The sequence below is a fragment of the Mercenaria mercenaria genome, chromosome 11, assembly GCF_021730395.1.
Source record: "Mercenaria mercenaria strain notata chromosome 11, MADL_Memer_1, whole genome shotgun sequence".
Taxonomy (NCBI): Eukaryota; Metazoa; Mollusca; class Bivalvia; order Venerida; family Veneridae; genus Mercenaria; species Mercenaria mercenaria.
In genome coordinates this window covers 64,900,270-64,919,790 of record NC_069371.1, presented here as the reverse complement: position 1 = coordinate 64,919,790, position 19,521 = coordinate 64,900,270, and the positions used below count along the sequence as shown (strand labels likewise).

Here is a 19,521-nt window from a genome sequence, read left to right as displayed (position 1 = left end):
CCCCGGGGCTGTGCCATATTTGAGCCTAGGGAAATAACTTGGACAGTCTTGGTAGATGATCGCTAGATGATGCTACATACCAAATATCAAAGTCCTAGGCCCTGTGGTTTTGAATAAGAAGATTTTCAAAGTTTTTCCCTATATAAATCTGTGTAAACAAGGCAGTCTGAAAGACAGCTAAATCCCCCGCCACTGCTATGGATAGTGAAAGGGTAAAACCTTTGATTTTAGCTGTGACCTTGACCTTGAACTGACACGGCTGACTCATGAATTCTGCACAACGTCTTGATGAGGTGATCATTTGACCAAAGTTTCATGAAAATCCTTCAAGGGGTTTAGGAGATACAGAGCTGAAACCTTTGACCTTCAGTTGTGACCTTGACCTTGAGTTGACATGGCTGTCTCATGAGTTCTTGAAGAGGTGATCATTTGACCAAAGTTTGATGAAAATCCTTCAAGGGGTTAAGGAGATACAGAGTGGACACCAAATGGAAGGCTCAAACCTTCGACCCTTAGTTGTGACCTTGACCTTGAGCTGGCATGGTTGACTCATAATTTCTGCACATCGTCTTGATGAGGTAATCATTTGACCCAGGTTTTATAAAATTCCTTCAAGGGGTTTAGGAGATATAGAGTGGACACGAAATGGAAGGCTCAAACCTTTAACCTTCAGTTGTGACCTTGACCTTGAGCTGACATGGCTGACTCATAAGTTCTGCACATTGCCTTGATAAGGTGATCGTTTGACCCAAGTTTGATGAAAATCCTTCAAGGGGTTTAGGAGATATAGAGCGGACACAAAATGGAAGGTTCAAACCTTTGACCCTAAGTTTTGACCTTGACCTTGAGCCGGCATGACTGACTCATGGGTTCTGCACATCGTCTTGATGAGGTGATCATTTGACCCAAGTTTTATAAAATGACTTCAAGGGGTTTAGGAGATATAGAGCGGACACAAAATGGCAGGCTCAAACCTTTGACCTTGAGTTGTGACCTTGACCTTGAACCGACAAGGTTGACTCATGGGTTCTGCACATCGTCTTGATGAGGTGATCATTTGACCCAAGTTTCATGAAAATCCTTCAAGGGGTTTAGGAGATATGGACCGGACACGAATTTGTTACGGACGGAAGGACGGAAGTACGGAAGGACGGAAGGACGGACGGAAGGACGGACGGACGCAGACCATTCCTATAATCCCTCCGCCACGGCGGGGATTAATTATAAAAATAAACTAAGGGCCATAACTCACTCAAAAATTGCTGAACCAGTCTGATTTTCAGGGGGACACAACTAGGGTACCAACACATCATTCTGACAAATTTTGGTCAAAATCCCCCCAGTAGTTTCTGAGGAGATGCGATAACAAAAATTGTTAACAGACGGAAGGACGGACAGACGGACGGAAGGACGACGGACCACAGACGTAGAGTGATTTGAATAGCCCACCATCTGATGATGGTGGGCTAACAAGACTGTTCCATGCATGTCAAGTTATGGTCTGGACAAATAAATCCGGTCGGACGCACATATATACACTGCACAGCCATTTGAACGTCTTTTGCTTCCACAAGCTGGCTCGACAAAAATGAAATATGTTTAATGGCTGGATAAATTTAATCAATGTCAGCCTGCCTGCTTAGCTTAATAGGGAGAGCGCAGATCTATGCACTGCGTGGCCCTGAGTCTGATCCCTAAGCGGGTCACATCTTCTCCGTGATCATTTGATAAAAGACACGGTGTCTAAAATCATTCATCCTCTACCTCTGATTAATGTGGGGAAGTTGGCGGAGGTTTGTATTGTTCATACGGCGGGGGTTTGTATTGGTTCTGAATTAAGGAACACTGGTTAGATTAACTGCCCTCCATATATAACTGAAATACTCTTGAAAAATGGCTTTAAGCCCAAAACAAACAAACAAAGTTGTGTCTCTTGCCAAACAATTCTTTTTGAACTGACAGCAAACATAATTAAATTGTACGATTCAACAGATCTTGAAAGGATTTCTCGCTCCTTAAACATTTCAGAAAGTTTTTTAAGTTGTAAAATAATCCATATTCAAATAGTCATAAATATGTAAACTCCTGAAAATGCTAAAAAAAAAGTACAGTCAAAAAGAGATTTGTTTTATTTCACTAGGACAGAAACCACCATACCTTACATGATACCAGTGTATGACCCTCTAAATGTTGTGGGGTATCACCTCGGAAACTGAGCGCCTCCCATTTCAGATTACCTGTAAGACAAGAAAGAATCAACAACATTACTTCAGCTGGAATATGTACTGGATCTCCACATAACACTAAAATGTAATTTCTTATCAATTATAATGATAACAAAATACTTTTATGAAATCAACAAGAAAAGAGATATTTGACTGCAGCAGCTTAAGCTCTCATTTAACTACAAACTGAGGTTTTTATTTGAGATGGACATATGCTATTCTTGCATGCCAGACAAGATTATCCTGTGTTTCACTAGTGCTTGAAATATCTCATCTTACACCCCTGGGTTAAGATGACTCAATTGACCTATTGACCTAAAGATCATCAAGATTAACATTCTGACCAAGTTTCATTAAGATATGGTCATAGATGTGGCCTCTACAATGTAAACTAGCTTTTCCTTAGATTTGAACTTGTGACCTAGTTTTTGACCTGACATGACCCAGATTCAAATTGGACCTTGAGATCATCAATATTACCATTCTGACCAAGTTTCATGAAGGTACAGTCATCAATCTGGCCTCTATAGTGTTAACAAGCTTTTCCTTTGATTTGACTCGGTGACCTAGTTTTTGACCCCACCTGACCCAGATTTGAACATGACCTATAGATCATCAAGATTAACACTCAGACCAAGTTTCATTATAATATGATCATAAATGTGGCCTCTACAGTGTAAACTAGCTTTTCCTTTGATTTGACCTGGTGACCTAGTTTTTGATCCCACATAACCTAGATTCAAACTGGAACTTGAGATCATCAAGCTTACCATTCTGACCAAGTTTCATGAAGATGCAGGCATAAATGTGGCCTCTAAAATGTTAACAAGCTTTTCCTTTGATCTGACCCGGTGACCCAGTTTTTGACCCAACAAGACCCAGGTTCGTATTTGACCTAGAGATCATCAAGATTAACATTCTGACTAAGTTTCATGAAGATACATCATAAATGTGGCCTCTATAGTGTTAACAAGCTTTTCCTTTGATTTGATCTAGTGATCTAGTTTTTGACCCCATCTGATCCAGATTTCATTGTGACCTATAGAGCCTCAAGATTAATATTCTGACTAAGTTTCATTAAGATATGGTCATAAATGAGGCCTCTACAGTGTAAACTAGCTTTTCCTTTGATTTGACCTGGTGACCTAGGTTTTTGATCCTACATGACCCAGATTCAAACTGGACCTTGAGATCATCAAGATTAACATTCTGACCAAGTTTCACGAAGATACAGTCATAAATGTGGCCTCTAGTGTTAACAAGCTTTTCCTTTAATTTGACCTGGTGACCTAGTTTTTGACCCAAGATGATCCAATATCTAATTTGTCCAAGACTTTATTGAGGATAATATTCTGACCAAGTTTCATTAAGATTGGGCCCAAATTGTGACCTCTAGAGTGTTAACAAGCTTTTCATTTTATTTGCCCTAGATGACCCAATGTCGAACTCGTCCAAGATTTAATGGAGGGTTACACTCTGACCAAGTTTAATTAAGATTGGGCCAAAAATGTGACCTCTAGAGTGTTAACAAGCTTTTCCTTTGATTTGACCTGGTGACCTAGTTTTTGACCCTAGATGACCCAATATCAAAACTGTCCAAGACTTTATTAAGGGTAACATTCTGACCAAGTTTCATTAAGAATGGCTAAAATTGTGACCTCTAGAGTGTTAACAGTCAAATTGTTAACGACGAACGACAGACGAATGACGACAGACACAGGGTGATGACAAAAGCTCACCTTTGAACACTTTGTGCTCAGGTGAGCTAAAAAAGACAGAAAGAGAAATGGATGGAAGCCATGCTATCATCTTTGCTTGTTATTGGCTTTCTAGAATTACATATATTGTGTTTTAGTAATTTATGATTATGATTCAGAATTGAAATTTCACTATAAATAGACAAAATACAGTTATACCAGTATGTTACTGGTATGTTTCCTAGTTACAGTTGTCAAGTAGGAAGATATTTATCTTATAAATTTGTCGGCTGACGGAAGTACATGTAATGTACTGGTTGAAAAGTGCATGCCTGACTTCAGCTGTGGTTGATTGAGGTGACTAAAAATTTGTCCTTTTTAAGTTGCATCAGCATGGTATGATTGTTAGCGTCTGTATGCAAGTCTGATTATCCCTTATCATGATGGACACGACTGATTCTGCCTTTGCGACCAGTGTAGATCATGATCAGCCTGCACATCCGTGCAGTCTGATCAAAAACTGCACAATTTGCCATTCAGTCAGTATCTTTTTGGTAAGCACCCCTTTTAAAAGTTAATGGTACTGTCCAAATTGAAAGATGGACAAGTTCATTATAGAAACTTAGCAGGGTAAGGGTTAAAGTTGATTGCAAAATGTGGTCTCTATCATGTTCACAAGCCAAAAATAGCAGATTCTGGCCCTTTAAGGGGCCATAACTCTAGAACCCATGATGGGATTGGCCAGTTTTCGGAAGGAACTGAGATATAAAGCCAATACAAGTTATGTGCGGGTTTGATTAAAGTTGATTGCAAAATGTGGTCTCTATCGTGTTCACAAGCTCAAAATAGCAAATTTTGGCCCTTTAAGGGGCCATAACTCTGGAACCCATGATGGGATTTGGCCAGTTTTCGAAAGAAACTGAGATATTATGCCAATACAAGTTGTGTGCAAGTTTGATTAAAATTGATTACAAAATGTGGTCTCTATCGTGTTCACAAGAAATTGTGGACGGGCGGATGGACAATGGATGGACAGATGACGGGCGATCACAAAAGCTCACCCTGTCACTACCTGACAGGTGACCTAAACATAAAGGAATGTTGAAAAAGAATTTTCATCTGGTAGACAGGTTGCATGCGACATATCATTAAAGATTTCAGAAACCACATGGGCCAATATCAAACTCTTTTTGGGATGAAAATAGCCTATTTATATAGTTAGCACTGTAATACAGGATATAACGGCCATTTTTACTTCAAATAGTTTGGTGCTAGCTCCTGTTGGGGGAAACATAGCAACAATGACATTAACCTTTAGCCTGCTGGCGGCGAGTTATTCTGCCTTTGCGACCAGTGCAGACCAAGATTAGCCTGCACATCTGTGCAGGCTAATCATGGTCTGCACTGTTCGCTATTCAGTCAATAATGTTCAGTGAACACCCCTTCGAATAATAAATGGTATTGCCCAAATTGAATGATGGGCCAGTCCATTATAGAAATTTAGCAGGCTAAGGGTTAAACTATCAAGTTTCAACAATACTTACTTATACTTAACCTCCAAAAATCCCTGAGTGATATATTCCCATCCTTTCCGGCATAGACGTAGATATAATTTTCATGTAAACACGACACATGTTTGCATCTGCACTGTGGGTATGCTGCTTTGGTTGAGAATTTTAACTGGTTGCATTTACAGGTAACATGGGCTTCCAATGGACCCGTTGTCATCTCTATTGTCATGGAAACCAAAATTCAGAACTCAAATCCATTTTCTTTAAGTCGACATGTTTTCTGAAAAGAAGACACAAATTTCAAGGTGAAATATATAGTTGACCAGAATCTATAACAACCATTAACCCTTAGCCTGCTGCAGGCGAATTTAACAGCCGATTAAATCGGCGTCTGATCAGGTTCCAAGCTGTTTGCTACTCTGACAATATTTCTTCCAATTTTGGAGCAAATTGAATGAACTTTACAATTTTAGCAGACGACATTTCCAGCAGACGACAATTTATCTAGCATGCTAAAGGTTAATTAAGACATTTGAGATAGTTCCTGAATTTCTTACCAATACTTCCTAGTTCCTCACAGGTAACTAACAACTTCCAGACATGAAACAGATGTGTGAGAACAAAGAACAGTGCCCATATGCATCAACATTTGAAGTCTGTAAAAAAAAATAGGTTCTGGCCTTTAACTATCAACTTTTCTTTGTTGCTCTGTCACTGTCATTTTTGCAAAGACTTTTGGCAGCTACAGACTCCTCAACAAACACGAGATGAACAAAGTTAATTAGGCAAACTGAATATGACATTGTGCAGATTTTAAGTCTTAAGTTTCAGACTTTTAAAATGTTCCTGAATATGGGGCGAGTGTCCTGATAGTGCAAACCTACAATATTTAAAACATCCTGACTTTTGGCCTAGGTCAACTTACTGGTACCGCACTAGAACATGCTGGTAAAAGAATAAGGTTCAATGTCATAAAAACTAATTTAAAACCTGATTGTTTCCATTCATGTATACAAATATGTGAGAATTACCGCTACAAATGTATGCCTCGATTAATTAGCACCTTATTTTCAAATGATGGAACTGAATTTTGCAGAACTTTAGCTTTTTCTTCACCAAAGTTTCATGTACTTGTGAGCAAAGTGTTAATAAATTGTAAACTATAAGTTAGCAGATATTGGTACACTGTATACAATCCTCAAATAAAGAATATCTAAGGACACAACAGAACTGTCAATATTGACCCAAGTCGATCAAAACTTTATGAGCCTTTTCATAAGCTACCATTTTACAAGGTTTTTTTTGTTGGGTTTAATATCGCACCGACACAATTATAGGCCATATGGCGACTTTCCAGCTTTGATGGTGGAGGAAGACCCCAGGTGCCCCTCCATGCTTTATTTCATCACAAGCGGGCATCTGAGTAGAACCACAGCCAGCTGTAAGCCAGTTTGAGGGCTTCCTCACATTAAGAATTCAACGCCCTGAGTGAGGGTTGAACCAACACCGATGAGGGGCAAGTGATTTGAAGTCAGTGACGTTAACCACTTGACCATGGAGGCCCCCATGTTACAATAGGGACTGTATTACTTTATTATAGGGCCTGTACTTCAGAACAAATTTAGAATTCACTTTGCTTTACTTATAACAAAGAAAAAGTTTTAGAATTCAAGATTACAGCTTAACCAGGGAATACAGTTTTCTGCAACATGGTGCATGTTTAACCCTTACCCTGCTAAGTTTCTAAAATGGACTGGTCCATCATTCAATTTGGGCAATACCATTTATTATTCGAAGGGGTGTTCACTGAAAATTTACTGACTGAATAGCGAACAGTGCAGACCATGCACTGGTCGCAAAGGCAGAATCACTTGCCGCCAGCAGGCTAAAGGTTAAAATAATTTTTTAAATACATATTTGCTTTCATGTGAGGAAATACTTATTTCAATAAAGCTTTTTTGTCTAATCCAGTCTTTAAACAATCAAAATTTGAATACATCTGGATGCAAACATAACCTCTACAAATTACCATACAAACATATAACTCTTCATCCAACATTCTCAACTGTTGAAGGGAAAATATCTCTGCTTACATACCAATGACATTTCACTGGTAACAATAGCTACATCAAACAAACCACTAAGAGTGAAAATTTTTAACTGAAATTTGAAACTCTACCATCATTATGATATTCAGCCACTGTGACAAAAGGAAACGTGATACACTTGTACTTTTCCGTTAATACTTCAACATTTTTGGTCACATTCTTAGACTCAAGTTACACTTCATTTGTGATCATTTTATGACAGAAATAAGAAAAAATTTTTTCCTTCTATGATTTGGCATTGTTTGACTTTTTTCTCAAAATATGGGGCTAATCAGTAAGTGTCAAAGGTACAATAAAAGAGGAATTTTCCTTTTTTGGATATGACTGACCTGACCATGAAATCGATGTAAAATAGTCCCCTACAAGTATAAATGATTTTCACAGTATTTTGGTATTATTAATAGACCAATGCTGATACTGTGAAGTAAAAAAAAATAAAATTATGTAGGGCTCAACTATGTGAAAACAAACGTTAAGCTTTGGAGACCAGCAAAGATACAACCTGTGCACATCCATACCGTTAATTCATACCCACATTTATAGTGAGTGATTATCAGTTTCACCTCTTGTATACAACTGATAAGGCGTAAAAAAAAATTGTTTGTTTCCGGTATTCCGACCAACCCTAAATTTTTAGCCCGACCCTAAATGTTTTTATGGCCTTGGAGAATATTTTTTTCAACTTTATAACAAAAAATTGCAAAACTACACTTTTTATGCTTTAAACATGCTCAGTGATGTTAAAAATCAACTTACTGATGTTCTAAAGGCATAAACCCCTCTATTTGTATTCATTTTTTGACACAAAAAGTCTCCCTTAATAACAAAAAAAATCCAAAAAAAATAAATATTTTCCAACCTACCTACTGTAATTTTTTTTAGCACGTTACCGGAAACAAATGTTATTTTTTTAGGCCCTAGGAGTTTGTTGAAATCAAATTTTGGAGATTTAATGTAAGAAAACTGTAAGGTGTGTTCTTCTCTAAAATTTAACCCTTAACATGCTTCACACAATTGATTCTGCCTTTGCGACCAGTGCAGATCAACATCAGCCTGCACACCCATGCAGTCTGATCATGATCTGTACTGTTCACCATTCATATGCACCCCTTTTAACAGTTAATGGTACTGTCCAAAGCGAAAGATGGACATGTTAATAATAGAAATTTAAGCAGGGTACAGGTTAATTTTGAAGATGATCACTACTGCAACAATGAAATCCACAAAAATTTGTCCCCCACGAATATTAAAGAATTCACACTATGACATTTTACATAAAAAATTACATATCCAAAATCTATATGGATTAAGACTTTTAAATTATATATAGCAGTAGAAATATTAAGTAGAAACCTATAAAACTCTTTAATATGTAATAATAACAAATAATTCTAACTTAAACCTGTCAGGAAATAATCCATATTTCATTAAGTATCCAATCAATAACATTTACATTAAACACCTTTTATTAGTATGGTAGTATAATACTTTGAAGTGACCTAATATTGATTGTAATGCAAACATTTCAATTAAACCTATATGATAAATTAATTGCACCACATACTAGCTCAGCCTCTGTAAAATGATTCTGCTAGACTGGACACAAGGGAGGTAAGCTAGATCAATGCTTCGACACAAGATAAGCAAGACCCATACATACTGTATGCATGCCAATAGACTTTTCCTAAGTCAGCAATTTCCTAAATTTCTGCAAGAGGGCAAATAATATTATGGAAATGAAGAGAAATCACATTTATCATGTCTGGAAAAGTAAACAGAGAAAAAGCTGATTTTTCTGTTCATATCGTAGACTAGTTTATATTTGAGCTGCACCATGAGAAAACCAACATAGTGCGTTTGCGACCAGCATGGATCCAGACCACCCTGCGCATCCACGCAGTCTGGTCAAGATCCATGCTGTTCACTTTCAAAGCCTATTGCAATTAGAGAAACCGTTAGCAAACAGCACGGATCCTGACCAGACTGCGCTGATGCCCAGACTGGTCTGGATCCATGCTGGTCGCAAATGCACTATGTTGGTTTTCTCATGGTGCGGTTCAATTATTTATTGCAACTTGTTCGTGAATTACGCCCTAAGCTTAATTCACGACTAGATGTCCACGGGCAATATGTCGAGCCCGTCAGCTGTCAAAAGGACTGGGAGTTGTACATGACACTCCTTGTCTCATTCAGGCAAACATTTATGCCAAATAAAATAGAGATTGCAAAAAGATACAATATAAGTTATTTAAAGAGAATTCCTATAGTTTTTTTCCTTTCATAGAATTTTTTTAAATTCACATATATGATAGGAAAATGTGTGCTGAAAACAATGAACAAATAAAAACAATAGGTCACCAGGCTTGTTTTTGTGAAAAATTGTTTTGAACACACCCACTGTTGCTGAAACTGCCAGCGATTTTTCAACATTTTCATGATTTTCTGCTTTTTTATAAATACCAACCAAAATATACACCCAGGCAGCACAATACGGATTTTTCTTTTTACAGATTTTATTATATACTTATTTGATATCATAGTCATATTTGTAATACTCTATCCTTACAATAATGTGTACAAATGAAAAAAAAATATTGTTTCATATTTACTTTTGTGAATTTTTTTCAATGAAAAATACCCATAGAGAAGAATTTTTTTTTTTAATTTTGAAAAAACTCTTTCATAGAATTTTTTCTTTTTCTTCTTGTGTATAGATTATTGTATTGTGAGCATAAAAATGGCTAAAAATGTATGGGTCACCAGGCTAAATTTTATGTTAAGACAGCTAGAATACAACACCTGTTCGGACGGAAATGGCGCGAACCTGGCCAAATTGATTACATGTATGTCTGCTAAAAGTTAAAAAAAAGTTTTAAAAATTCTTAATTCCTTCTGTAATTGAATACTAAATAATCTGAAAGGTGATATTGTCTTATCAGTACTAAGTCAATTATCTTACATTATATAAACAACACTGTCTTTGTACTAAAATGCGATGTGAAAACACAACCACAACAAGAGCACCGCCTTGCGGGTGCTGACGCTCATCTGATTTTTTTTGTGTAATAGAAATATTGTCCTACCCATGATTTTCTAAGTCTAAAAAGGGCCATCATTCTTGCAAAAAGCAGGATAGAGTTATGTTTCTTGATGTTCAGTGTCTACTTATGATGGTGAAAAACTGTTGCAAGTTTTAAAGCAATAGCTTTGATAGTTTATGAGAAAAGTTGACTTAAACATAATACTCAACCAAGAAAATGATTTTCTAAGTCCAAAAGGGGCAATAATTATTGCAAAAAGCAGGATGGAGTTATGTTGCTTGCTGTACAGGGTCAGCTTATGATGGTGAACAAGTGTTGAAAGTTTCAAAGCAATAGCTTTGATAGTTTAAGAGAAAAAGTTGACCTAAACATAAAACTTAACCAAGAAATCTGACATTTTCTAAGTCCAAAAAGGGCCATAAATCTTGCAAAAAGCAGGATGGAGTTATGTCTCTTGCTGTACAGGGTCAACTTATGATGGTGAACAAGTGTTGCAAGTTTTAAAGCAATAGCTTTGACAGTTTAGGAGAAAAGCTGACCTAAACATAAAACTTAACCAAGAAAACTGATTTTCTAAGTCCAAAAGGGGCAATAATTCTTGCAAAAAGCAAGATGGAGTTATGTTTCTTAATGTACAGGGTGTGCTTATGATGGTGAACAAGTATTCCAAGTTTCAAATCAATAGCTTTGATAGTTTAGGAGAAAAGTTGACCTAAACATAAAACTTAACCAAGAAATCTGATATTTTCTAAGTACAAAAGGGGCCATAAATCTTGCAAAAATCAAGATGGAGTTATGTTTCTTGCTATACAGGGTCAGCTTATGATGGTGAACAAGTATTCCAAGTTTCAAAGCAATAGCTTTGATAGTTTAGGAGAAAAGCTGACCTAAACATAAAACTTAACCAGGCAAACCCGACGCAGACGCAGACGCCGACGCCGACAACCGCTCAAGTGATGACAATAACTCATCATTTTTTTTCAAAAAATCAGATGAGCTAAAAATAGCAAGATAACTGTCATGCATGATACTTGTCAATACAACATAAACCAGTATCAACATTTGATTACTGATATAACTTATCAAAAATGTTATTTCATTCAAAATTCCTCATATTTAAGATTGTCTGTAACATGTTTCAACAAATGTTGACTTCAGTTCAGTTTTCCATAGAAAGTGTCGGCTGCGCAGAAAGATGCGCATAAAAAACTATAGGAATTCCCTTTAAAGTAACAACAAAATCTAAAAAAAAAAAAAAAAAAAAAAAAAAAATTCTAAGTCCGAACAAAAATCCGTACCAGTAGAGATAGGTCAAAATACACCTGAAAATTGGATGTAACATGCATGTTGTACTACAGAAAAGTGGTCTTGATTTTTCCCTACGACCAGTAATAAAAAAGTTACAAATATAAGCTATTTATAGTAACAACAAAGGAAAGTAATTCTAGGATCTTGCGCATGACACTACATTGCATGATGATGAACAATTGTGCCGAGTTATATCAAAATCCCTCTTCTTGTATCTGACATTTGACCTCTAAGTGTGACCTTGACCTTAGACCTAGGGACCTGGTTCTTGCGCAAGACACTCCATCTCATGGAGGTGAACATTTGTGCCAAGTTACATCAAAATTCCTCCATGCATGAAGAAGAAATGCTCTGGACAAAGTTGTCATTTTTGTATCCTTTGACCTCTAAGTGTGACCTTGACCTTAGACCTAGGGACCTGGTTCTTGCGCATGACACTCCGTCTCATGATGGTGAACAATTGTGCCAAGTTACATCAAAATTCCTCCATGCATGAAGAAGAAATGCTCCGAACAGTCATTTTTGAATTTGACCTTTGACCTGTAAGTGTGACCTTGACCTTTAAGATAGGAACCTGAGGTTTGCGCATGACACTCTGTCTCACTGAGGTTAACATTCATACTAAATATAAACAAGATTGCTCCATGCATGTCAAAGTTATGGTCCGGAAAAAACAAATCCGGACAGACGCACGGACGCACATAAACCGAACAGACATTTGGACAACTATTTCTTCGCTTCCGCAAGCGGGCTCGACAATAAAATCAAACCTGATGTTGCAATATAAAAGGACGATTCATTTGGGTCTCCAACCCATTGCCTCTGGAATTATCATTTTAAGTTTTACTCTGAACCCCTATGGGCAACTCAGGCAAGTATCTTTGCCCTAAAAGATTTGTGTTCTCTTCATCCAAATTTTCAGATTCAATTTTATTAAACTATTTGTCTTTCTGACTTTGTTACTTTTTATGTGGTCAAAGTTTGTTCGGTAATTTATAAGCTATAGGCAGAAAAAGTTCCTCCTAATCAAAGGAATATTCCAAAAAGTCAAGCACAAATATTTTTCATTCATTCTGTCTTTAAGAGTATCTTCGAATTAAATCCCATTTTTTGGGGGGCAAATATCTAAATTTCATCGGCAGCTTACAAGCACATTGATCTGTTTGCAGATATATGCATAAAATCTGAAGCCATCAAGGAAATGGTGAATGTGACTATACATTAATACAGTTATATGATAAAGGGAGGTAATATATTTTTATGTATCATTATTTAATATCAAAGTTTCAATTTGAAGAAACATTATAAAATGACATAATTTATAATTTATATTCCCAAAATTCTTTTAAACACTCATGAATAAATTTATGAATAAGTTTGTTAGGTTTATAAAACTTATAATATTCATAATTTATTTGAAAATTGAATGTACAAAATTAATGTTAAAGCAGTCATCTGTGACACAAGAATGCTATAATGGCCTCCCTGAGGTGAGAATGACTCTTTCAATAGGAGTCATTGCATCTTGTAATTCTTTTCATGAATTCGAACATAAAATGATTTCATGATTGAATTTCTGATGTAATAAAACATAACCAAAATGTATGGTCAGGGCTTTGTTTCTTCTATTAAACTTTAGCCTACTGGCAGCAAGTGATTCTGCCTTTGCGACCAGTGAAGACCAAGATCAGCCTGCACATCATGCAGTCTGATCATGGTCTGCACTGTTCGCTATTCAGTCAGTAAATTTTCAATGAACACCCCTTTTGATAATAAATGGTACTGTCCAAATTGAATGATGGCCCATTCCATTTTAGAAATATAGCAGGGTAAAAGTTAAAGTTCCAACCAGTCAGCATGATTTAGCATCATCTGTTTGATTCTTTACCCTGTTTGCAAAAGGTAAATAAAGCTTTATAATTGAGCTGCGCCTTGAGAAAACCAACATAGTGCATCTGCGACCAGCATGGATCCAGACCAGCCTGCACATCTGCGCAGTCTGGTCAGGATCCATGCTGTTCGCTTTTAAAGCCTATTGCAGTAAGAGAAACTGTTAGAGAACAGCATGGATCCTGACCAGACTGCGCGCATGCACTATGTTGGTTTTCTCATGGTGCCGCTGAACTATGTTTTATAGTAAAGCATAAATGTTTCTGAGCTCATTTTTTAAGTCCAATTTTGAAAATTATTCTAGCAGACTGAATTTACATAGTTAAAGAACAAATTCAACAACATTGCCTTTTCCTTTAAGAATTTGGAAGCTTTCATTAGCTTGCAGAAAGCCAACCATTGACGCTGATAAAAAGTAATCTGTTCTCATGGAAACCTGCTCACAAACTCATTTATTCACACAATGTGGCAATTTCTATAAAAGAATTCTGGAAAACAGAATACCGTTATCACAGAAAATAAGATAACAACAAGGTAAATGATCATTTAAGGAAATCAAGAATTATAATCCAGTCCTAGTTACCATTAATCTTTAACTTCAGTATCCATGTATTGATAATTTGACAAACTAGATTGTCAAAGACAGCTGAAGACAATTACAGATGAAAAATCTATAAAGATTCCCAACATGCAAAACCTTTAATGTATACAGAAGAACCTGTTTTAGAGGCCACCTGTATTAAGCAACCAAAACTGTATACAGCTGAACCTCTCTTAACAGCCACCTGTATTACTAGCAAGCTTCCGCTTGCTTTTAGCAGTCACTCAGCTAACTTCCAAACTGACTTAATATCAACTTGTCTTAAGCAACCACCTGTATTAAGCAGCCACCTGTCTTAAGCAACCACCTGTCTTAAGCAACCACTTGTCTTAAGCAGCCACTGTGTTAAGCAACCACCTGTCTTAAGCAACCACCTGTCTTAAGCAACCACTTGTCTTAAGCACCCACTGTATTAAGCAGCCACTGTATTAAGCAGCCACCTGTCTTAAGCAACCACTTGTCTTAAGCAACCACCTGTCTTAAGCAACCACTTGTCTTAAGCAGCCACTGTATGAAGCAGCCACTGTATTAAGCAACCACCTGTCTTAAGCAACCACCTGTCTTAAGCAACCACTTGTCTTAAGCAGCCACTGTATTAAGCAACCACCTGTCTTAAGCAACCACTTGTCTTAAGCAGCCACTGTATTAAGCAACCACCTGTCTTAAGCAACCACCTGTCTTAAGCAACCACTTGTCTTAAGCAGCCACTGTATTAAGCAGCCACTGTATTAAGCAACCACCTGTCTTAAGCAACCACCTGTCTTAAGCAGCCACTTGCCTTAAGCTGGCAGATTGTGTTGCTCCCTTGGCTGCCTGATTAATACAGATTTGACTGCACCGTACAAACGATTGAAACTGTTTTTTCAATAGTTTTAAATTGGTACAGGAACATGGGGTTGTAGCATTTTTGCAATTTGAAAACTAAAAATTTACAACATGTAAATTCATAAATTACTGATTTTTTACACAAATTCACAAATACTAAAGTTCAATAAATCCCTTGCTGAGTCACTAGAGCAAGCAATGCAAAATTCTAGTGTTCAAATCCATTATTGCCAACATTACATACAAATAACTGATAGCAGGTTTCTAAACATACACCTATCATAATAGTTTACCTAAAAAAAAACATCCTCCTACTATTAGTATACAAACTGAAATTATATATCAGAACTATATTGTCACAAATATCCACAATAACAACAACAACAACAACGAATAAAACATAAGTATCCAGCATTTTATCAGAATTCTAAAACAGAACATTTTCAAGTTCAAAAAGCACTAATGGAAAAGCTACAGAATCAATGATTTATTAAACAACTTTAGATATCTGTGTTTCTATCATGTTAAACCTTCAGTAAACCACTTTTATGTTTTATTTATGCTATAAACAATGAAGCAAAGACAGTATCATTGTTCTTTGAAAATCCTGAATGTCACTTTCAGTAGTTGACAAAAGCTAAATAATTCTTGTTTTTCTTTTGAAATTAAATTTTAAGGATATTGTAACATTTTTAAATGAAAGTCTAAATTTGCAAGTAGATTTTCAGATTTAGCAAGTATTAGGAAATAAGCTACTTTAATTTGCAAGTGGTCAAAAAAGTTAAATTTGAGCCCTGGAATAATGTATTACACTTCATTATTCACATGGCATTCATGTCCGTTAGAAAATATTGTAAGCAATTGTAATAGCTCACTGGAGACACCAGTCCTGCAGATAATACGGATTTCGCAATCGTAGTTTTGGATACATTTTATTCTCTGATGTATTTTAAGGCACGGACTTTAAAATTATGTAAATTATACCGAGCATTTTCCAAAAGGTCTCAAATTTTTGTGCAATAGTTTTTACTTCTTTATTTATAATCTATACGACATAAATATCCTAAATATATACTTTATTTCAAATGTCAAATGGAGAGAAAAATGTGCAGTCAGTCCGGGGCTTGAACCCGCAACTCCTCATTTATTAGGTAGTGCTCCACCGTCTGAGCTAACCAGCTGCCTGACACATACTCTTACATGACCAAGTCCAGGGTAGAATGCACTTTAGCTGTCCCTGGATGTTTACAATGCGCATGTGCAGCAAGTTGCTGGGTGGGGCAAATTGGGGTGTGGGCAGCAGCCCCTAACCATATTCATCTGAAAATAAAGTAACCCCTTATAACTTTCAATTTTAAAGACATTTTTAAACTATTATTGTTATAGGGACCGTTAAAGTGCAAGTGCAAGTATATATCCCATATGACTTCTATAAAATTTATTTACACAAACCTGTACCTGACCTTAATCTAATACACTTAAATTGATCCAGACTACCTTTTGAGGGTATGAAAGAAAACCTTCATCAAATTAAACAACAATAACAAGATTCTTGACAGCCGAATGAAAATTTATCTGAAAATCAGTGTACGAAATTCAGATTTGAATCCACTTGCCCGTTCGGCTTACCAGATAGGAAATTTTCTAAGCCTGACACCAATTTCACTAGCCCAAACTTTAACACCATAAAATACTTAATGTTTGCACCATATAACATTTTGTTTTACAGATATCTATGCATGTTTGAACAATTTTAACTCTGAATACGCCAGTCCAGATCAGCATCACCAGAGTCCAAAATCATCGGTCATGTCACTCCTTGCCAAACAAAATCTAACTTCAAACGCCTGATTTTTTAGGATCCACACTCACCAATTACTGCTACTAGGCCTGTTGACAATTTGCAAGATGTCAAAATGAGTGAGGAATAAACGCACACACATACACACGCTGATAGCATAATTTAAGCCCCGCCTATTTCAGGTACTTGTGAGATTTCCGAGAGAAGTGTGAAAGCTAATCAAATTATCCATTACACTAGAGGTAATTGTATTCAGCCAATTAGCGCTGCGGCTACGTCTTAGACACTTTGTGTTTCATTGTCAACACATGTGAGTGCAAAAAAACAACAATAATTCAATAAGCATTCCTCAATCTGGATGATGCGTGATGCATTCTTGAACAATAAACATTTATTAATGGAGATCATATGAAATCACGATGCTACACTCGTTTAATTACCATGTTTTTTTAATTATATTAGGAAAATTCGGTAGCCTGGTCGGGCTTGTTATCTGCGAAAAATTGGTAGTCCGAGTTGAAATTCAGTAGCCACAGGCTATTGGACTACCGCGAATTTCGAACACTGGAAAATAGACAGCGAAATCTGTACACACGCATTTTCTGCCATTCTCTGTTTACAACCAGTTATGAGTCCCAAAAATGAGAGTACTGTACAATGAGTCCTAAAAATGAGAGTACTGTACGATGATAAGGAACAACAGACAAAGACTGCCGTGTCCACGGGACTGTGTCCCTATATTGACCATATTGACATCCGTGTTCCGGTATTTCCGTAAATAGGGTGGGCTGGCGAGATTAACCAATATACGGACCGTGTACAATATCAGCGATTATTTTTGCCAGAAGATAAGATTTTAGGAAAGTTCTTACTTTCTCACAATGAAAATAGTATTTTACGACCTCAGCAAAAAAATTTTTGCAAAAATAATTTGTTAACCTTGAAAAATGCAAATAATTTCACACCTTCGGTATCGAGCAACAGAGGCGGCAGTGAAGAATAAAAGATAAAATTTCAATAATAAATTAAACTTTGAGGATATTTTTGCTAAATCTTAATGACAACAATGTTTTATGATATAATCTGCAATACCTTTTATTCATATTCTTAAACCTTGAAAAATAATACATGTATTAAACCAGGGATATAAATTAACACTCGCCCAGTGCGACCAGATTTAAGCTGGGTGAGTCAATTTTCCAAGATAGTCGCCCAGCCGGCGAATGGCTTTGTATTCTCCTAATGTCAATATTCTGGGTTTTCCGAGACTGTCTTATTAATATGCATGACGTCGCTTAAATCGACAAATAAAAATTACCGATACTTACTACGACCAATCGGCATACATGGATTATTTACTCCGTCACTAACATTATGGCTACGCCCATAGAAATACTGCACTAAACAGTAGAGGTTTATTGAAGGCTGTTAAAGAGCTTAAAACGGCCGGTCGCAGCGACAAAAGGAAATATTATCAGGATTATGAGAAGTCCCAAAGGCCAAAGAGGACTTTAATGAAAAATGGGCTGTTAACAGACCATGGCTGCTTAGAGCACTGACCGCAACATGGTTTGTACTTTCTGTGACAGGTTGCGAGTCCTGTAACTCGACAATGTAACAAAATACCAGAATTCAGATGTCCATAAGCATGCAGTCTCTGTCAAAAATGCCCATAAACAGCCCGTATCCTCCTCTAGTGCTGCAAAAATCATTCAAACTTTAAATTAAATGCGTCCGTGTTTGAGAGGCTGTGTCCTATGTTTAGAACATGTCATGCACTGGTTGATAAAAACTTTCCTCTTTCAGTGTGAGTTGGTAAGTGATCTGTATTTAAGAAATTGATGTATTTTGGCAGGAAGTATGTAGATCTAAACCAATGTTAGTATATTTTCCGCTAATAATACCTTTTAGGCTGGGCCCCTAGAATTTGCCTGTTGGGAGCCAAGATGGCTTATAGGGTCTGAGTGTTAATTTATATCCATGTAAACACTACCGCTATACAGCGTAATGGCCAATACCCGCCTCACCGTAAAACAGGGAACGGGTGTTTATTGGTGGGTATTACCGTAAAACGGGATTTATCCTATAATGTCAATATCGAGAATAAAGTGGCCTAAAGTAAAGAACTATTCGTTTGTCACTTCATTTTAATTTAATGTGTATAATTCACTCGAGCCACAAGCATATCTTAATTAACTTTGTGTATATTTTGCTAAACGTCATATGAGACGCTTACTTATTGACGTAAATCACCAAATTTCAAACAAATAGATATATTTCCGGATCGAAAGAACTCGAGGGCGAGGAAGAACGCAGTCAACAGATCAAACATATTGACGCAGCAATCAAAGTTTAAAGCAGATATTTTGTTAAAAAATGAGCTAGAATTAACCTACCTTTATTGGTTTCAATTACTTTTTAGTTCTATGTGTTAAGAGGTTTGCAAAATCGACGGATACTAATATTTCGAAATCTATTTTTGTTGTTGTTGTTTGTTGATAAGGCCAAACTTGG

General features: G+C 36.6%; 1 protein-coding gene across 4 annotated transcripts in view; it reads right to left on the bottom strand.

Moving 5' to 3' along the window:
- Window positions 1–19,521, bottom strand: part of LOC123531059 (uncharacterized) — a 37,085-nt gene extending 17,564 nt beyond the window's left edge. Inside the window, exons 1-3 of one of the 4 annotated variants that reach the window (XM_053517592.1) lie at window positions 19,404–19,521; window positions 5,467–5,713; window positions 2,158–2,237 (exon numbers count right to left, since the gene is read on the bottom strand). In XM_053517592.1, the coding sequence (XP_053373567.1) occupies window positions 2,158–2,237; window positions 5,467–5,662 (276 nt within the window). In that variant the 5' untranslated portion in view covers window positions 5,663–5,713; window positions 19,404–19,521. Of the gene's footprint in view, window positions 1–2,157; window positions 2,238–5,466; window positions 5,714–5,990; window positions 6,139–8,937; window positions 9,094–19,403 lie in introns of those variants that run through there. The other 3 variants (XM_053517594.1, XM_053517591.1, XM_053517593.1) reach the window with 3 other exon arrangements.